We start from the raw sequence: 20,775 nt of genomic DNA on the forward strand, positions 1-20,775 counted from the left end.
ACGATATAGTAAATAGTGCTGAAAGTGGCGTTAAACACCAACAATTAACCAATCAAGTTGGACTGGGATTGATAATAACAAACAAAATGGATATTTTATAGAAAGAAGAGTTAAACAAGTTAACCACATCATATTTCATGTCCGTCCACACCCAGGAATCCATTGTTTTTATTGGTTTATCTGATACAAAGTGGATATGTGCCTTCATTAGAACAACTTTTACTTCAACACTGCATAATAGCATATAGTGCTTTTGATAAATGTTAACTTTAGAGATATTTCAGAAGTGAAGTTTCTATTTCTTTCATCATAATATAAATGACTATCCTGACTAAACTTTAAAGTGCCAGTCCGATTGCCATGTCAGTCGGAGTTATTTCCGTTAACTAAGTTGCAGGCAAAGTTGGACTAGTGTGAAGCTAGCCGTCGATAACAGCAGGTGTTAATAACAGGCAAGTCAATCGGTGTCTTCTTCGAGGTCCGCGTTTACTTAATCAATCATAAAAAGGAACTATTAGTCTTCTGCAAGGTCTGCGACTTTTAAACAAACCAAAATTTTTTTGTACTTTGGTATTTTTTTTTTTTTTTTTTTTTTTTTTTTTTTTTTTTTTTGCCTCATTTATGGTATAAAGCTGAGATAAATAAATATGTGGAACAACAACAACAAGAACTCGCTGATATAATTATTATCTTTTTTTGCTTTCTGGTTTTTAAACGACTTATATAAACATTTCATCAAGCTTAAAGCTATGCTAAGCTATATTAGTGGAATATTACAAGTTCACCCCGGTACCTCTCATATGTTAGATGTGGAGAACAACAAACCAAAAACGTGCAGCTAATTTCCTCTTTTGTTTCTTTTTTTTTCTACGTTGCAAATATTTTACAAAAATTATGGATAAACTTTCTCATTTCCTGTATATATTTCCTTCTGTAATTACATATCTGCTTTTTCTGATAATAACCTCCTTTAATTACATATCTGCTTTTTCTGATAATAACCTCCTTTAATTACATATCTGCTTTTTCTGATAATAACCTCCTTTAATTACCTTTCTGCTTTTTCTGATAATAACCTCCTATAATTACATATCTGTTTTTCTGATAATAACCTCCTTTAATTACATATCTGCTTTTTCTGATAATAACCTCCTTTATTTCACTTTTTCTTACTTTAACCACATACATTTTATAATTACATGTACTTTTTACTTCCTCTGAATTCGAATTTTGATAAAGTCTCACATATTTCGAACAAACTTTTCTTTACATATCTTTTCTTTTGCACATTAATAGTTTTCCTACTCATTTGTAAGACTATTAATTAAAAACAATATAAAACTTATAAAACTTATAAACTTTAACGATTTTCATTAACCATCTTTCATTCATATTTTTTTCACTAAAACATAAACTTCTTTTGACAAAATTTCAGTTACCATACTTTCCTAAACCAGTTTTTTTTTCTTTCTCTCTCTTTTTTTCTTTCTTTCTAAATTCCAGACAGTTTACCAAAATAATTTTTCTCATTTTCTATATATATTTTCCTTCTTTAATTACATATATGTGTTCTCTAGATAATCTCATCTATCTCTTTACTCCTTCCTTTAACCACATGCATTTTATAATTATCTCATTTATTTTTTTTTCCTCTCTCTATTGAATCCTTAATAAAAATCTCATATATTTCGAACATCTTTTCTTTACATATCTTTCCTTTTGAACGTAAATATGTTTGTTTCAATCTTTTAATAAGACTATTGAACAAGCATGAACAATCCTTCTTTAATCATTTTTCAATTGATCTCATATTTTTTTCACTAAAACGTAAAATCCTCTTTTCACAAAATTTCAGTTACCATACTTTCCTAAACCAGATTTCTTTTTTTCACTCTTATTTTTCTTTCCTTTTTTCTTTTTTTCTCAATCGCAAACATTTTATCAAAATTATGGCTATTTTTTCTCATTTTCTCTTGATATTTTCCTTCTTTAATTACATATCTGTTTTCTCTAGATAACCTCATTTATCTTTTTACCTCTTCCTTTAACAACATACATTTTATAATTATCTCATTTTTCTCTCTCTCTCTTTAATCATTAAAAAAAATCTCAAATATTTCGAACAAACTTTTCCTTACATATCTTTCCTTTTCAAACTTTGTATTGAGGCTATTGAACAATCCACAACTTAAAAGCATGAACAATTCTTCATTAATAATTTTTCATTTACCTCATATTTTATAACTTCATGTAAAATGTAAAACTACTTTTCACTACATTTCATATACTGTCTTTAATGCATACTACTATGCTCTAAAATTTCTTAAAATCATTTTCCATATATAATTTGATCATTAAGCTAAGCCTTTCTTAAAGTGCACACTTAACACTTTAATGTAATCTCATTACCATGTATCTCATAAATCTCAATGTAATATTAAACACACATAAATTTGCAGACTGCCCAACCTAAACTAATTCTATTACTCTTTTCTTTGAATTGTAAAAGTTATTTGATGTTTGATTTACAGCACTGAACATAATAATTGTCTTCCATTTACCTCCTAATGTCATTAAAATATCCTCCTATAATAAATTAAATTTGTAATAATGGTAAATTGCGCAAAAGATTATTATAACGTTAACCAAACCATTGATTACGCAAGACTTTTTTCACATAAACTTTGATCAAAGATGCATGATAGTGTTTAATTACCCGAATCAACTTAAATATGAGCATTTATCTTCTAAAAACATAACGAAACCTTCTTCTTGTCTAACATGATCACTTGCTTTTTAAACAGATTAAACTGTTCTTACCACAGTTGTCTCGTTTGCCTTTTTCCTTTTCGTAGGTGGCTCCGATTTCAGGATCATCGTCTTCCCAAAATTTTCTTATGATTTGTAAGATATCCATTTTACGTCTGACTGGGACCGCAAACTCCAATCAACTGACCAGAACGCAAGATGACCGCGTTATCTTAATATTCGGGGCACCCAAGGGTGAACTTGTAATAGGGAAAGGTAGTTTGGCGATAGCTGAGGTTATAAAAGCTGGTTGAATAGCGATCATTGATAGTCTCTGTTTAATTTATTCACAACTTATTATTAAGACTCGGAAGGATTGAGAGCTTGACATATTGTTGAGGAATGTACGTTGACCTCTAGATATCTTGTCCCTGATTTTTAGTGTCGCAATGATGCTACCTCATTGGTGTTTAACCCATGTCTTCTTTTATGTTTATAATAGGGATGTCAACTCGGTGAAGATTTGCTAATCGAGTACTCGTTTGATTTACCGAGCGATATCGAGTACTCGCTCGGAAAATCATCTACAAAATGGAAAAACAAAGATGAAAGAAGCAAATACTTACCATAATATTGTAATAATAATATAAATGTTATTAGATTAAACAAGTATGTTCAATATGAAATTGTGTTGAGCTTGAGAAACTTTGTAGATTCATTAAATCTATGTCTGTGAAAGTCTATCCTCCTGGTTAAAAACAACTACTAGTATATGTTCTTTATCTTTTGTCCAAATATATATTATACTATTATATAACAGTCATTTGTATTTCACATGTGCTTTATTATTAATATTTGTATCAATGTAATATATTATCTTTTCTGTAACTATGTATTTGGTTTGTGAGAATAAAGATGCATTCATTCATTCATTCAAAATTATACCCAATTTACGGATTGTGGGGAGTTGTCTTATGGACGTAAAACCCTAAACATTATTACCTAGGACTAGATGATAATCTAATCATTCAATTAATAAATATCAATAGAAAATTGATTACTCAAACAACAGAATTTGGGAATCGTAAAGAAAAACATTTAATGATCAACATTGGGGTGATGATTAGAACTTTAACCATTTTCTGAGGGTCGACACAGGGTGCAACGAATTTGTTTTGATTTAGATATATTATCTTGTCAACTTTTTCTGGGACGAGTCGATTAATCAACTTTGTTACGTAACTAACAGTTCTGCTGATGAAAATATTTGCTCTGGCGGTACAGAGGTGGTAGAATGACTAAGACAAGATTAGCTAAATGTGTAGACCTTGGAAAGGTGCTCTTGTGCATAGTCTACCTCTGTTCGAGGGAATTTTAAATGACAATTAAACGCAAACATTCGAAACGTATTTTTATTTTGATTAATTTTGATTCATATTTAATTTCCCGGGAGGCGCTGTAATAAAAATATTTTTCTTTAAGAAGGCAACACCATTCTAACAAAAAACCGATTAGTTGAGTATTATTTTGGTATTTGATACACGGTAGTACCGAGCGATACTCGAGTTCTCGAGTACTCGTTGACATCCCTAGTTTATAGAAATAACACAAATTTTAACTAACTAGTGTGTATGTTTATTATTATTTAACTACATTTATAACGAAAAGAATGTTTACAGGCTCATGGCGGGCGGAAGTGTTTTATTTGAAAACTTAATTTGTCGTAGGGGTTGACACGAAACACATAATCATGCATATGAATTAGGCCTGTGTCGCTGATCTGATCTTTTTGTTGCAAAATTCTTAACTTTACACCTATGCTTTCTCAAAATACAAATTTCCGGAACAACCGATTTATATAATCCGGAAATTCAGCTCTTTCAAATTGTATGGAGTTCTCTATCTGAGACTACTGTTATAGTCCCTGTCTCTATTTTTTTCTCCTTAAATTGGGTCATCGTATCTCAGCTGGATTTTTTTCTCATTTCTTTTGGATATTTTGCATCAAGGAAAAGGTAAGAATTAGTATATATGCAAACATTTCTAGTCGTCAGTGAAATTGGGTTTCAGTGGACCAGTGGAATAACCCGTCTGGCTGTCAGATTTAACAGTGACCTGGTGACGGCAAGGTCTTTAAATGCTTTTTCGTATGTTTTAAGTCGGCTTTAGATAATGAGAACTGGAACCTTATATACGTGAGGAGAAAATCTCATTATAGTAGGAAATTTTCCAAATGAGGGGTCTGTAGAAGCTAAACATATATTTGCTTTGTGTGAGAGCAACAAAAACAGGGACAGGAGGATTTGATCTGAAGACAAAGGTACACAGGTAGCACAAGCAGGTATCAAGTTGAAAGGAAAGGGGATTACCATTTGATTTTGAGGAGGAGGATTTTGAAAATGAATATCCTATCCACTGAATAAAATAAACATTTGTAGCAACAGATGAAAATGAATAGTCAATCTGTTAAAAAACCTCCTGGCCCCCTAAATTTATCAAATGTTCATCTAATTAATTTGTCAGTTTGTTATACCTTGCGTAAATGGGGTATCGGATGCGTCCGCACTTACTACATGACCGCCCTGGGTTCGATCGCCGGCAAAGCCCGTTCGTCCCACTTTTATTATGTTTTTAAAAAATATATTAATACTAATGGTATTAAGATTTCATAATTTAAAATTTATTCAGACATTGTCAGGTATTTATATGGTAAATGTTAAAGAAAATATATATTTCTCAAAATTCATGGACAATAACATGGAAATATTTAAAAATCAATGGCTTGATTTATTACAAAATAATAAATGAACGTCAAATGAATGACAAAATGGTAACCTTTACCATGTTTACTGTTTGAATAATTTTTTTCTTATTTGAAAATCAAATTGAGTTTATTATCTGAGAACCTATAATTTCATATGAATAATCAGTGAATATATCACTTTAAATCCACTTCATTCATATCAGAATAACTGTAACAAAGGTTTATGGTATGTGAAAATAAGACAGCAATACAAAGACATAAAAAACACCAAACGAAATTTAAAGGTAGCCAAAAATATGTTTACACTTGCGACAAACCCCAACCGCCCACATCATATCTGCTTCCTTCTGTCGCATATAAAATATTTCAAATTACAGAACTGGAGGTGCTACACCCAACGCAGCTGAATTCAGCAGACAGATTGCTCCACATTGTCCAGTTCGTCGCCCTGTATGTAATCCTAACGACCGCTACCGAACAGCAGATGGCACTTGCAACAACTTAAACAATCCAGTATGGGGAGCCTCTATAACAAATCAAGCCAGATTTCTCTCCCCTACATACGGAGATCGTGAGTTTACTATTTCGACAGAGTTGAAAAAGTTAAGGATATAAAATAAGTATGGAATATTTCATCGCTTATATTTCAAATATTTACCAGTAATGAGTTCAACTTGATATTCTTTTGTAAAATGTTTACTTTTCTGGCTCCTGTTTTAATGCGGTTTGAAACGTGTTTATGTATACATGTAAATTGTTATACATGTACAATAAAGTTTTGAAATATCTATTTAATTGCAGCATTTAACACTGGCTATGTTCCACGTATACGTAGTGTGCTTGGACCCCTCCTTCCTAGTCCACGTGACATATCTAACGCTGTCCTGAATGGTGGTGTATCACCTCCTAGAAGTAGAATTTATAGTGTATCCTTAACTCATTTTGGACAGTTTGTCGACCACGATTTCATATCAACACCTATACTTAAAGGTAAATTTGCATATATTGTTTCTGTATAAAAGACTGCTAAGACGAATAATATTTTAAGCACAAATTTTTGCGCTATGACTTCATTTATACATTTCTGGGGGGGGGGGGGGGGGGGGTATTTATATGACCACGTTACTCAAATGATCTACATCTAGACATCCTGAACAGATCATTTCCGATAGCACTGCTACGTTAGGGTCTAAAATTTCCTGGGGTTTTTTTTATTTTTGTCTTTTGTTTTTGATTTTTTGGATGCATAACTAATGGAAATGAACATTCGGTTGTTTACAAGCATTGCTATATAACATGGTAAATAAAAGTTGTAAAAGAAACATGTATCCCACATATCCAACATATATAATCCAAGTCAATGTTAACGTTTTTTATGTACTATAATTGTTGATGTAATTGAAATTTGTTTGTACTATATTTCAACAGATGGTAACCAAAATATAAATTGCTGCATTGGAGATGTTCCTGTTGACAGGTAATTTAAGTATAATATGCATGCATGTAAACAAAGCATTTGTTAATAGGTGAAAATCAAATAATCAGTACCTAAACAGCATAGTGTGTTTTACTTAATTCTCCCAATTTTGTGCCAATCAACTTAAAACATTTACAAATGTCTTTAGTTCAGTTACAAAAATCATCAAACTACATTTACAACATGATTCGTATTAGCAAGTGTATAATTATGCAGAAATGTTAAGTTCTCTCCGGTAATATATGAAAATACACTTCGGACATTGAAAAAATATTCCGGGAATAACCAATGATTTGCAAAAGTAACTTGTAATAAAAGACCGGTTGCGAGATTCTGGTGTTACAATTTTCCATTTCACACTTGACAATTCTCATTTCCTAGTTGACATTTTCAAACCCAACTTGACAATAAATTTCAGTGCCAACTTGAAATTTCTCGGTTCTAAGTTCACATTTCTCAAACCCAACTTGACAATAATTCCCAATTCAAAGTGACATTTCTCGGTCCTATGTTGACATTTTTCACTTCCGACCTGACATTTAATACTTTTTTTTTCTCGGTTTCAACATGCATTAACATTTCTCACTTCCAACATTTTTCAGTAACATGGATGGTTTGCGTTTTTATATCGCACTAATATACCTAAAAGCAAGAAATGTACAATTTAGTTATATGGTATTACAATTAACCATTTAATTACATTATCCTAACCATGTCAAATAAAACAATGCTATGTGGTAAAATACAACAATCTATACTAATAATTTAGGGGTAGTTAATAAAGTCAAAAGCCTTTACTGGAAACCAATGATTTAATTGGAGATTGACATGATAAACCAAAATGTTTTGTGCAAATAATTTTTACAACACTTGAAAAGGTTGCTTTTTCTCTCACTAACCATGTAATTGTTCGAGTTTTTAAAATCTACTAGTATTTTGATGGTTTGCTGCGACAATTCTGTCAGCAAAAGACTCGTGTACTTGTAATGTGAATAAAAGGTAGACGCTTCAAATTTGTAACATAAAAACAATTTCGTCTCAGTATACACATATTTGTTTTTGTCTTTGTTTTGTAGATCAGAGTGTTTTTCCTTTAGAACTCCGCCAGGTGATTTCCAGACAACTTGTATGCATTTTGTAAGATCCGACTTTGGTGCTGCCCAAGGATGCCCTCCAGGTAAGTATTTTTTCAAATGTCAAAGCTTTGATATCAAAGTATAGACAAAATAAATCAGTTTGTTTTTTTGCCTAGGGAAATTAAAGGGTTAAATTTGACCATTGTTCAAACATAGAAGTATCTCTTCTTCTTCTTCTTCTTCTTCTTCTTCTTCTTCTTCTTCTTCTGTTTGTGTGTGATGTTGTGGTCTATTAGAGTGCGCTGTATGGTCAAATCTCTTCATACTTATCCGAACCGGATCGTTGTTCTAGTAGAATTGTTACAATCCTAAGTAAAACAAATTACTTGAAAATTGGTATTTGTTGCTTCTCAGATAATCATGCGGTTTTTGGTGGTAGCACACTGGTAACAAGACAGAGACATAATAATGTGTCTGGCTAGGATGATATGTCGTCGGTCGGGCTATTTATTACCATACACATGAACCGTTAAAATTTGCGTATGGGTCTAGTACAAAGCAAGGTCTGTATTTACATCATATGAACATGTTTTCGTCCTTATATTTATGTATGTCAAATTTGAAACTTGTCGCTAAAATATCAATTAATCTTTCATCTTCTTCTTCTTCTTCTTCTTCTTCTTCTTCTTCTTCTTCTTCTTAATTGGTTCTTCCTGATAAAGCTTTGTATGTTCCTGTAAAAACGAAAAACTTAATGTCATTAGAACATGCAACGTTACAGCAGAATAAACTTTTCAAATTTTTCACAATAGTCAGCAAACAAGTTGTATAGTCAGTTATCTGCTGTCAAATTAAACTCATTTATAAATTGTACTTTTTAACAAAATTACCAAATTACTTCTGACCGTTTCTATATGTAAACCACACTATGTAAACATTTGGATATAAAACAAATATAAAAACAGACGCATCATACTAGTACTATGTAGTAGCAAAAGTGAACTTCCTTCCGCTTAAAGATTCAGGGGGTTAATTATGTTAGTGTACTCGTTGTTACATGCATGTTATTTTTTATAGTCGTCTGCTCTTTTTTTTTTTTGCAAAGACTTTATAACTGCGTTTATTTCAAACATTCAGAGAATTTTACTTTCCTAATGGCATTATGTATCTCCAATTATATCTGCGACCAAAGGTATTTTTGTTGGCTCCAAATAGCAAAATAAGTGTATTGCTCAAATAACGAAAAAAACGATACTTATGACTTCATCTTGGTTTGTTCCGTTTTATAGAAATCGTTGTACATATATCGATCATCATTCTATCCCGTATGTTGTATAAAAATACAATTACTATCGTGCAATTTAAATCTCACCTAATTTCGTAATTTAAGTTTATTACTGTAATCACGAAATAAACAATACCTATGATTTCATCTTGATACTAGTAGTAAATCACAATGTTATTTCGTGATATATTGTAAGAAATACAGGTAAATATAGATATGAAATCTTAACTTTATTCATAATTTTACATGACACGATATACTACATAAAAAAATCTATTTCATTCTATCCCCGTAATGGAAATGACGGGATAGAAAACGGATATAGCCAAGGAAGGTAGTTTTTTTTTTAATTGCAATTTCTCCAAAACCCCTTTCTTCGTTTGAATCAATTCTAAAAGAATATGATCTACATACTAATTATGCAGTAGCGCAACTCTTGATTCAAGCTTTGAATCAACGATGAACCGCTATACACCTTATCGATATTTAGTCCATTCCGAAAAAAAAATAGTCATTTAGACAACTTCCTGTTTGGGTTAACATCGCAAAAATAAAGATCATCAGCAATTAGCTGAGGGATAAAAAAAAGTTCGGAGAGTGAACATTTTAAAAATTTGAGAGTTTATGAAGCAATTTTTAAAAGACAAATTCAAGTCGTTAAAAATGCTTTGTTTGGTGGGTTTACGATGGTTTAAACATGTTTCTATGAAAAGTTTTTTTGCACAATATATTGTTTGAACAAGGCCCCAGATAGCTTCAACTGATTTCAAAAAGTTGTGTAATTCAAAAACTTATTCGGATTGGTATAAATAGCGATAAGTGGTATTTTGTTCCACCACAACAGCTCAAAATAGATTTAGCAAATCTTCAAAAGGGGACTGCATTTTTAGGTTTTGCTCCAAGATTATCTTGTTATTAAACCACAATTGTTAAAAATGTTTTCTTTTGACCTATTATGTAAGAACAATCTAACTATATATAATAACGATTTATATTTACCAGAATCTAGAAATCAAATAAATCAGAGGACATCTTTTCTTGATCTGTCTGTGACATATGGAAACACGCTTGATGGACAAAATGACTTACGAGAATTGCGAACAGGTATATACAATAACATACTATGCTTGACAAAAATAAGGAAGCTGGTAGTTCCTACTTCCTACAAGTAAAATTATTTCCACCGTATTTAGTCTTCTCATTAACTATAAGTTAATACATCGTGATAAACAAACGGCCGGACTGGTTCTTCAGCTTTCTACAACTTCGAAAATGAGCGACTGTATTTAGATCGATTATGTTACAAGTAAATAACACAGGAAGTAATATGATCGGTATATTTTCCATAAAATTAATGTTTTACATTCAATTCAATTTTTAATTTTTGTTTTTTACTTTTTTTTTTTCTTTTGCAACATTTTCACAAATGCTTTTATTAGTTAGATTAAGTAAACATAAGGAACAGTACAACATTTATCTGCAAGCCGAGACACGTCTTATTTTCATATTCAGTGCTAGTCTTATGTGATGTTAGTTTAATGACAGTTGTATGAAAAATACGTCAGAAAATGCAATAATACATTTTGGGATTTTCAAGTTTACTCCAACTGCATGAAAAAAATAATTCTATCTTGTACAAAAAATATATTTATTTTAAAGGTTACTTAATTATGTATACGAGGTAAATCTAACCCCTAACAATAGATAATAATTTCAAAAGTGTACGTTCGATTTCAAAATTGAAATAAATATAAGCATCTGGTAGTGTAATAGCTTTCAATAAAAATAATAATAAAAAAAGTTGTCGTATGCTTATTTGTACCGGTTCTCATCAATGTTAATGGAATCAAAGCATATACAATTCTTTCTTAACCTTTTATATAATTATTTTATTATTTCGATCACAAATAAAATATACGCTTGTTTGCCATTTGTTTGTACAGATTGGAAAGGTGTAGAAAAGTTTTATGTATTTTATCCATTACCAGTTATAAAAGTTTCAGCATTCTAAAATGTCTGAACTATTGTTTTGAAAAGGTAACATTATTATATTTTTATTTGTATAACTGTTTCATTAATTTGCTTTTAAATATTGATCTTACAGGCAGACTTCAAGAAGGCATTAACAGACTACTGCCTATTGGTCCTCCAGGTCCTGACTGTTTACCAGAGGAAGAGTGTTTCAAATCTGGTAGGCAACAACTGTAGTTTTTACTTATTTCCTTCCGGTATTCCATTTCTTATAGTAAGATTATATTGTATCGCTAAATAATTTGAATAGATATGATAGTCTGATAAGAAGTTCATTACATTTGAGTTATAGTTGTCGAGACATTTTCGGAGGTAAGAAATTCTTGTACACAAAGAGTAAATTGTAAAATCAGCATTGCTGCTATTAAGGTGTCCTCTTGTCTTTCGTATGTACAAGAACGATCAATAATACAGTTTACCTTTTTTAAATAGAAACAAGAGAAATCTTTCTTTTCTAGGAGACCAAAGATCAGCAGAAGTTCCAATGCTGACAGTCATACATACTGCATTTCTGCGTGAGCATAACAATATTGTTGAAAGGTTGAGAGCACTGGGGTGGATTGATAGAGAAGAATTGTACCAGGAAGCAAAAAAAATTCTCACAGGAATTTATCAGCACATTATTTACAATGAATATCTTCCTATAGTACTTGGGGGAGAAGGTATGAACTTTTTTGGGCTACGAAGTAATCGATTCGGGTTTAATACATTGTATAATCCTTCTGCAGATCCATCTACGAGAAATGCATTTGGAGCAGCCGCATATCGATTTGGGCATTCTCTTGTTGGTTCTTTTGTTGAATCGTTTAACGAAGACTTCACACCACGTGCTAGGGAACCTTTGGAAAACCATTTCATCAGAACTCGTTTAATAAGAGACTTTACTACATTTGGTCCAGATGCAATAGCCAGATGGATGACAACACAGTTCAAGAGCAGAGCAGACCGTTTTCTGACTCCAGCAATAAGGAACAGACTATTTCAAACAATGCCAGGAAACGGCTTTGATCTTGGTTCACTAAACATTCAGCGTGGTAGAGACCATGGCATTCCATCATATAACAGATGGCGACAGTTCTGTGGACTACAGCCTGCTTTACATTTTGGATCAGGACACTTAGGTTTAACCAATCATCATGTGTCGGCTGCAAAAGCATTAGGATCCGTCTACAGGTGAAAAAGCATGTTATGTTGATTATAAAATTTCTTGATGTTAGTATTGCGAGTATAAAAAAAAAATAGATTGTAATACATTGCCGCAAGGAGAGTATTCCTTTTTACTTGCGCTGTTAAGTCCTTTTTTTGTGATATCCATTTGACGTGACTCCGAACTTATGCATCCCGTCATACATTGAACTACAAAATTATTTTATTTCTACCTGTGTGACGTCAAACGTGCGATTCTACGTCAAAGTTATTGTTAATTTAACCATGTGTCTGTCAGAGTAAGGATTCGGTCCCAGTACTTAAAATCTTTCCATCCTTTATGGGTGGATTTTACATATATAAATAAAATCGTATAATAAAAAAGCAAAATGAGGTTGTTAAATTTGATGTATGCCTTTTTGTGCTTCTCTGTTTCATTTGTTTGTTTTTATAGTGATTAAGATGATAACAAAATGTTGACTGCTGTACCCCTATTTTCGACATTTTTACCTATTGTGTCTGTTTGTTTTGTTCACGCATCGTTGTCAATAAAATGGAATTTGATGCGACTGTCATACAAAGTGAGAGGTTTAATTAGCTATAAAACCAGGTTCAATCCACCGTTTCTACATAAGAAAATGCCTGTACCAAGTCAGGAATATGACAGTTGTTATCCATTCGTTTGATGTGTTAGAGCTTTTGATTTTGCCATTTGATTAGAGACTTTCCTTTTTGAATTTTCCTCGGAGTTCAGTATTTTTGTGATTTTACTTTTTACATCCACTTCCTAAACTTTTAAAAGTTGTCTCATTGGCAATCATACCAAATCTTTCCATTTTTTAATTCAAATCTCGTCCCTGGCCTTATATTTAAAGTATTGAGAAATCATTAGATTCATAGATAAATGCAAACTCTTAACCGTAGTCTTTTAGATATTTTAAAATTTGCCTAGATTTTAAAATCGTTGGATCACAAACATCTTCTTTTAATTCAAAATTGACAAAATTTGTTAATCTTTTTTGACACATTTGTGTGGCCTTCGTTCATCCCTGAATCTAATTTGGACCATGCCTTTGCAGAATTATTATAAATGTTTATGTCGACATTGTTTTAAAAAAAATATGATATGAAAATTCTCATACTTTGCTAGAGCTACCGACATAACAACTGGATAATTTGCAACAAAATTGTATTCCATTTTTAATCTGCTTACCCTTCCGGATCACCTGAGATCACCCCCGGTTTGTTTCAGGGATTCGTGTTGCTCAGTCTTTAGTTTATTTTCTATGTTTTGTTTTGTGAACTGATGTTTGTCTTTTGGTACTTTTTTTTTTGGCCATGCCGTTGTCCGTTTATCTTTGACTTGTGAGTTTGAATGTCCCTGTAGTATCTTTCACTGTCTTTTAATCAAAGTGTGTTTCTGTGTCTATAATAAACGCTATCACAAAAAGATAAAGTAATGTACATATTTTCGTTGAAATGAATAGTCTTGCAAATGAATTGCAGGTTTTCTTCAAAACTTCCTTTTTTAAAATATCTATTACGATCATTTGGATTCATGATGGCTAAATACTCCTTTACCTTTTCAACTGTATAATATTGATCTTTAAAATTTTTCGGGTATTTGTACATATATAAGGATACAAAATTAATGTTGATGTGCTTGACGTATTTTTTCCTCATATAAAGGTTATCGGAAAAAGTTAAGTTATTTGGTTATCCATATAAGGAAGATGTGGCTATATTCTTTATTAAATATTCTGTCTGACATAGTAATGGGCGTCATCCGGTTTATCAAAGACTCATTCCATTAATCTATGTTTTATGAAGTTATATAGGAGAAAAGTCCGTTGATCGAGTAGGCTACTAGTCCGTTGGAATTGATTTTTAAAAAGCTGCTTCAAATTTCGTAGAGTTTGATAATTTTCTCATATTTGTAGTATTTTTGCAATAGGGTTTAGTATCTAGAAAACTGATGTAGCATTACGAAATGAACAACTGTAACAGACAATTCCGGTAACACTGTCCATCGACAATTTGTAACCATCAAACGTTATTGTTGGTATTGATTAAAGGAAGCTCTTTTTTATTTTTTTTTAATTTTCTACTTTGTTTTTTCAAAGTTACAGGACTTTAGTTGTCAGATTTAAATAATGATGTTCCTATGTTATACCATAACACAAGTTTGCTGGATTGATTTATTAGAATTTTACATAATTGTTGGAATTAGTGAAAATAACGCGTTGCTCGATAGACAAATGCATTCTGATAGGTCAGTTTGGAGTTATGGGACTTTGACAGTCAGATAAATAAAGACACTTTTTAAATGCCATGCACTAGCTAGTAGCTATAGCATGCCTTGATCAAATTACTACAAACTTAACACTGTTGTTGGGATTGGTGAATATCGACTCGCTTATGAAATTAATAATTTTCCGGTTTGTCGGACTTTTAACATTTATATTTGACACAAGATTATCCTTATTTAACGTCATTGTCTTCCTCTGGAAGCATTTATGTCAGACCAGGTCGGACAAAATGTCCGATTGTGCAGATTTCTGACCAACGAGTGGCCTACTCGAATTGATCTGGCAATATCATGACTCCTTGTATTTCTGATCTACCTAGGAGTGCATATACATGCATGATGATAGTTAATGTGTACGGTCTTTACTATTGATATTGTGGTAACCACATTACAACATCTAATGTTCACTATTTTTTCTCAGTTTTGTTTTATTTTTACCTCCAAGCAGGACATTAAAGTCATAATAACCAATCTAGAAAAGGTATTTGGACAATGGATTGGAAGATTGAACGTCTATATTCCAGTTCATCATTTACTTAAAAAAAAAATAATATGAATAAATGATTAGGAAATACATTTTCAGGTAAAACATTATTTGAAGTTTGCATTCCTGACAAAAGTCAATGTTACACTTAAACAATATACATGATTAGTGTGATATGTACTAAAATCATCTTTCCTCCCTTTTAGCCACCCTGATGATATTGATTTATTTCCTGGTGGACTGTCAGAAACACCAGTAGCAGGTGCCCTGGTGGGACCAACATTCAGATGTATAATTGGACTTCAGTTCATGTTGTTTAAAATTGGTGACCGTTTCTTTTATGAGAACGAATTCGTTCCCACTGGTTTCACTGCTGGTTAGTATATATATTTTATTGATCAAAATGTATGTCTTATCATTATTTATTAATACACTTTAACCGTTAAACTGATATTGCAATATCATATCTGCCAAATACAGCTGAAGACGACCATTTATTTTTCCTACAGCAATATTTCTTTTTAATATTCCGTTTTTATAACAATATTATGTCGAAATAACATGAACTTTAATAAGGTCCATTTAGGTTTTTTTTAACAATAAAATATGTTTCAAATAACCTTTTTGTTAGTTAATGGAAATCTTTACTGTTTTATTTCTCGATTAAATATTTGTACATTACCCTGTAAACAAAAATGGAGTAAAATAATTACTACTAAAATGAATGTTTAATTCTTTATATATAAGGTATTCTTGATATAAATTTGAAAAAATGCCAGTAAAATAATTGGATAACTTTTTCTAATATTATTTCAAAGTATATATATTTCTCTACCATCGATAAGTACTAATTTTCTAATAGAAGTGAATGCATTGATTTTCAATAAAGGAAATTGCCAGGTGTAAACATTTAAGATTCATTTCAACTGTTATTCATCATGTGCAAGAATCACATGGAGCCAAAATCTATTGAGGTATAAACAAACTTTAAAAAATGTGTTTCGCATTTATTTCAGCTCAATTGGAACAGATCAAAAGACAGTCTTTGTCGGCACTTTATTGTAGGACTCTCGATGTGAATTCAATGCCTGAAAATCCGTTTGTGTCTCCGTTAACTGGGTAATACTTGATTGCAGTCTTTTATTATACCCAACGGAACAATATACCCAACGGAACAAAGTTCCGTAGGGTGTAATGTTTTTGACCCGTCCGTCCGTTATTCTGTCCGTCAGTCAGTTCGTCCGTCCGTCAGTCCGTCTGTCAGTCTGTCCTGTTCTTGTAATCGCAACTCCTCTAACATCACACAACTGAATTTCATGAAATTTTGTAAATAGTTAGGACATACTTTGAAGATTTTCATATCTACAGAAAATTATGATTCGATTTTTTTTTTCTAGGCGTTATGCCCCTTTGAAATCAGAATTTCGGCCCAAATATACTAATGCAACAGTTTGTCTTTGCAACTCCTCTGAAACCACACAACAAAATTTTTCATGAAACTTTGTAAATAGTTAGGACATACTTTGAAGATTTGCATATCTACAGAAAATTATGATTCGATTTTTTTTTCTAGGCGTTATGCCCCTTTGAAATCAGAATTTCGGCCCAAATATACTACTGCAACAGTTTGTCTCTGCAACTCCTCTGCAACCACAAAACAGAATTACATGACACTTGGTTGATAATAAGGACATAATATGTAGATGTGAATATCTAAAAGACATTTTTATCGGTTGACTTTTGTAAGAGTTATGAGTCTTTGAATTTTGGAATCTGGTGTGATTTTTCTTGCCGACTAACAATTTTGGGCGTGGGGTATGTCAGCCTGCTCACAAAAGTTCTTTAATTTATTCTACTATGTATAGAGAACTAAAAACTTCAGAAAATTGTTGAGTCCTGTTATGGCATTTATCTAGATAATATAAGTCTAAAGGTCTTAAGCTTCATGAAACAGTTGAATTTCAGGCAAAATGCACAGGTGTTCAAACAAAAATACTAAACAGAAAAAATAATAGAATAAACACGTTATTGGTGAACGTGGAAACTATTTCAGAACCTTTACTTCGTTGTTGCAAGACAATAATTTTCCTAAACTGTGTTGTGATACAGGAATATCCTGATATTTTATCCCATTTCAAATATTTGATACAGTCATCTATAACATGATATTGGACGATCCTGCTATAACAAATGTATTTGGTAATAGCCCATGATCTTAGTCAATAAGACACTGAATTTGAATTTTTAATAACATATTATAAAAGTTCAACTTGTCTACAATTAACAGGAATAAACAGTATCAAGTATTCATTTAAGGTAACTGGGGTGTCTAAATGTTTCACGATAGATTTTTTTCTTAAACTTCTGTAAAAGATATCTGGGTCAATGTACTTTCAAATTTCAATATAAAAACTGAAGGGTCACGAACCGTGTGTTTCCGTTAAAATACATTAAAATTAACGAAATTACAGTTATTTTATATGGGTTATATAGCGGACATTTAATTTTTCCCCATTGAAGAAATATTTAACATATACATTTTATATAGAATATGTTAAAATTCAATGAGAGAATTGATTTTTATAAATACTTTCGAAATATCAACTAAAAAAGGGGTCACGGGCCGTACTTTCTTGAAAAATAACAAAAAACACAAAATCGTCCTATCAAATTTAATTTAATTATCTGCCCTTGATTTTAAAAGGATTTTTTCTGTAAATTTTAAATTCACTTAAAGACACTTATTTGAATTTCAAATTTTAGATGTTTCTGTCGTATATGGAATGATATTTTGTAAAACATTTTTAAACCAAAAAAATATTTTTGCAACATGACCAGAAGGGATGCTCAGAAAAAGACACCCTATCTACCTTAATACACGGCAAAGTCAAGTATAAAATTGTTTTCGCTACGGAAACCTGTATGTATAAATAAATTTGACGTTCTCACCTTAGTGCGTAGGACACCCTAACTAATTTAATTTTAAATCTAATCTGAATTTCATAAGCGGAAAATACCACTTATAAGTTTGATGCGTCCGAATCCCTTTTCTTGATTCACCTACATAAGGGACCTTCAAACTCAAATATTTGAAAGTCAAAGGATGTATAAATACTTCCATTCGTGCGGAGTTTATGAACAAAAGGAAAATAAAAAGAATAACAAAATCAATCAAATGCAACTTTGCCGGAGCGAGTCATTATGATTTTGCAACTTTATCAACGGCTAATTTAAGAAAGTGTCTGATAAATCATCTCAGTACCAAAGCATTGCCTATTGAGCTGATTACTCTCAGAGTCTAGCAGTCCACCAGCAGTGGTATCGACCCAGTACTTGGAAATAAAAACAAGGCATTATAATTTTGGTGTATCCAAAGCGCTTTCCTGGATTTACCTTCATCAGGAAAGCTCAAAGGATTTATAACTACTTGAATACATAGAGATTATAAACAAAATGAAAATAAAAAGAATATCCAAATGAATCTAAGTTCAACTTTGCCTGGAAGAGTTGGAACTTTAGTTTCGTAATAATTTCCAAACTTATCAACGGCGAATTTAAGTAAGGTATGTTATAAATCATGTAAGTATTGCATCACGGGCTACTGAGCTATAAATACCCTCGTTGACTAGCTGTACAACAGCGTTATCGACCTATTGCTTGAGAACGAAAATAATAATACAACAATTTGATGCATCCGAAGCGCTTTAACTTCATCAGCTGTTAAAAGCCTCATTAATAAAACATTGTGAAACAAGCAAACAAAAACGACCAAGATATGAACTCCTTTCAGAAGAGACAGTTTTAATTAGATCTGATCAAGTAAAAAAGCCGGCAGATAATTTGACCGAATCAGACTAAACAGCAATGTGGTAATCAATCATGTTTGATCAAATGGCCATAATGATAAAAATTTGCTATCCAACTGGACATTTCTTAAAAAAATAAAGACTTAAGTGATATAGACCTTACTTATCCATATAAAATATACATTTATGCAAATCAAACAGTTCTGAAATGAAAATGAAGTGTATATCAATAAAACAGTAAAGAAATTATAATTTGATGAAATGAATAAAATTCATAAATAATTGTTCTTATACGTTTCATATAAAAAATTCATTATACATACCAGTACAAGGTCGGTGTTCTGTAAATCACCGAAACGCTGTTTGAATTTCCCTAGCCTTGATTCATATTTAATTCGATTGCCATAGCACTGTGCATTTAGTATGAGATGTTTATCTGACTGTTCAAGCATCTGCAGTAAATTTTCCTTTAAAAAATACTCAAATGTTGGAATTTTCTTTCATCATACATGTAAGACAAAAAATCAAAAGGTAGACGCGAGACAATAGGATACACGGTACAAAAATGTCTAACGTCACGTTTTCTGCATGCAACGATATTCAGAAACATAACAAGTACACTTAAATGAGTATCATATATATGTTTCTTCTTTTTCTCTTTATCTAAAATTTAACTACCTTTTTAAAAAACTTAACCAAAAAAATGTAGGTTACAATGACCAACTTTGCTGGTGGAATTCAAAATCAACCCAGTGTGGGAACACAACATAATATTAGCTGCAATGCAAAGATGAATCAATATCGACATCGATTAAAAACTGGTGATATGAGCTATCTTGACTTTATTGTGAGGTGTGAGTTTTTCCGGTTATAAAAGCGTCAATATGACTTTAAATAAAGAACAGCAGTTAGTTCGTGCTTTTCATTTGAATAAGGATTTGTCGATTGTGTAGGGGAATTTTGTGTCAAGAATTAATACAATATCTTATGCATTTCATGCTATAAGCCGGATCAGGCCAACTAGTCTTGTATGTACTCGACCACATCCGGTTCAAAAAACCATGCCTTCAGGAAATTTATCGTCATACTTGTTTTACCTACACATGTCCTCGGTTAGGGACTAATTTCATTATTTTGAGAAACAGTTTTTGTTTTGATATTATATTAAAAATAAACATTTCATTAAATATACTTTTTTTATGTTTTCTTTAGAGCTCCACGTTTACCATGTCAAGATTTTCCTAGACTGGATTTAAAACCATGGAGTAGAAAAAACCATTCCAGTTATCCAAGAGGGAGGGGTAAAAGAAACAGAAGTTTGAAGAAAAAAAAATCATATTAAAGGGTGTCAAAATATAATTTTCTTGTTTTCATTTTGTTTTTAATTACAATAGATGAAAAGCAATATATATTTAGTAATGTTTGAATTTATAAATAACAAAATCAATACTTGTGTACCAATCAAGACAACATTTAAAGATCTTATAACACTGTTTCAATTTGCCAACCTATAAGTGTATTCAAATGATAGAGCGTTTCTACATTTACAGGCTATATAAACAACATCCCCGTAAATTAGAATGTAAAACCCAGTTTGAATAGGTACAGCCAAACTTCCAAACCAAATTTGTAATTACGTTCATTGAAATC

General features: G+C 31.6%; 1 protein-coding gene across 4 annotated transcripts in view; it reads left to right on the forward strand.

Annotated features, from left to right (window-relative positions):
- Nucleotides 1–20,484, forward strand: part of LOC127706940 (peroxidase-like protein) — a 145,691-nt gene extending 125,207 nt beyond the window's left edge. For 3 of the 4 annotated variants that reach the window (XM_052211654.1, XM_052211653.1, XM_052211655.1), the window contains exons 4-13: nt 5,890–6,083; nt 6,314–6,502; nt 6,941–6,989; nt 8,066–8,166; nt 10,353–10,454; nt 11,455–11,541; nt 11,840–12,554; nt 15,526–15,695; nt 16,336–16,438; nt 20,338–20,484. In XM_052211654.1, coding sequence (XP_052067614.1) covers nt 5,890–6,083; nt 6,314–6,502; nt 6,941–6,989; nt 8,066–8,166; nt 10,353–10,454; nt 11,455–11,541; nt 11,840–12,554; nt 15,526–15,695; nt 16,336–16,438; nt 20,338–20,467 — 1,840 coding nt within the window. In that variant the 3' untranslated portion in view covers nt 20,468–20,484. The remainder of the gene's footprint in view (nt 1–5,889; nt 6,084–6,313; nt 6,503–6,940; nt 6,990–8,065; nt 8,167–10,352; nt 10,455–11,454; nt 11,542–11,839; nt 12,555–15,525; nt 15,696–16,335; nt 16,439–20,337) is intronic. The other variant, XM_052211652.1, reaches the window with a different exon arrangement.
- Nucleotides 20,485–20,775: the final 291 nt, after the last annotated feature.

This window comes from Mytilus californianus, unplaced genomic scaffold (assembly GCF_021869535.1).
Source record: "Mytilus californianus isolate M0D057914Y unplaced genomic scaffold, xbMytCali1.0.p SCAF_6, whole genome shotgun sequence".
In the NCBI taxonomy this organism is placed as follows: domain Eukaryota; kingdom Metazoa; phylum Mollusca; class Bivalvia; order Mytilida; family Mytilidae; genus Mytilus; species Mytilus californianus.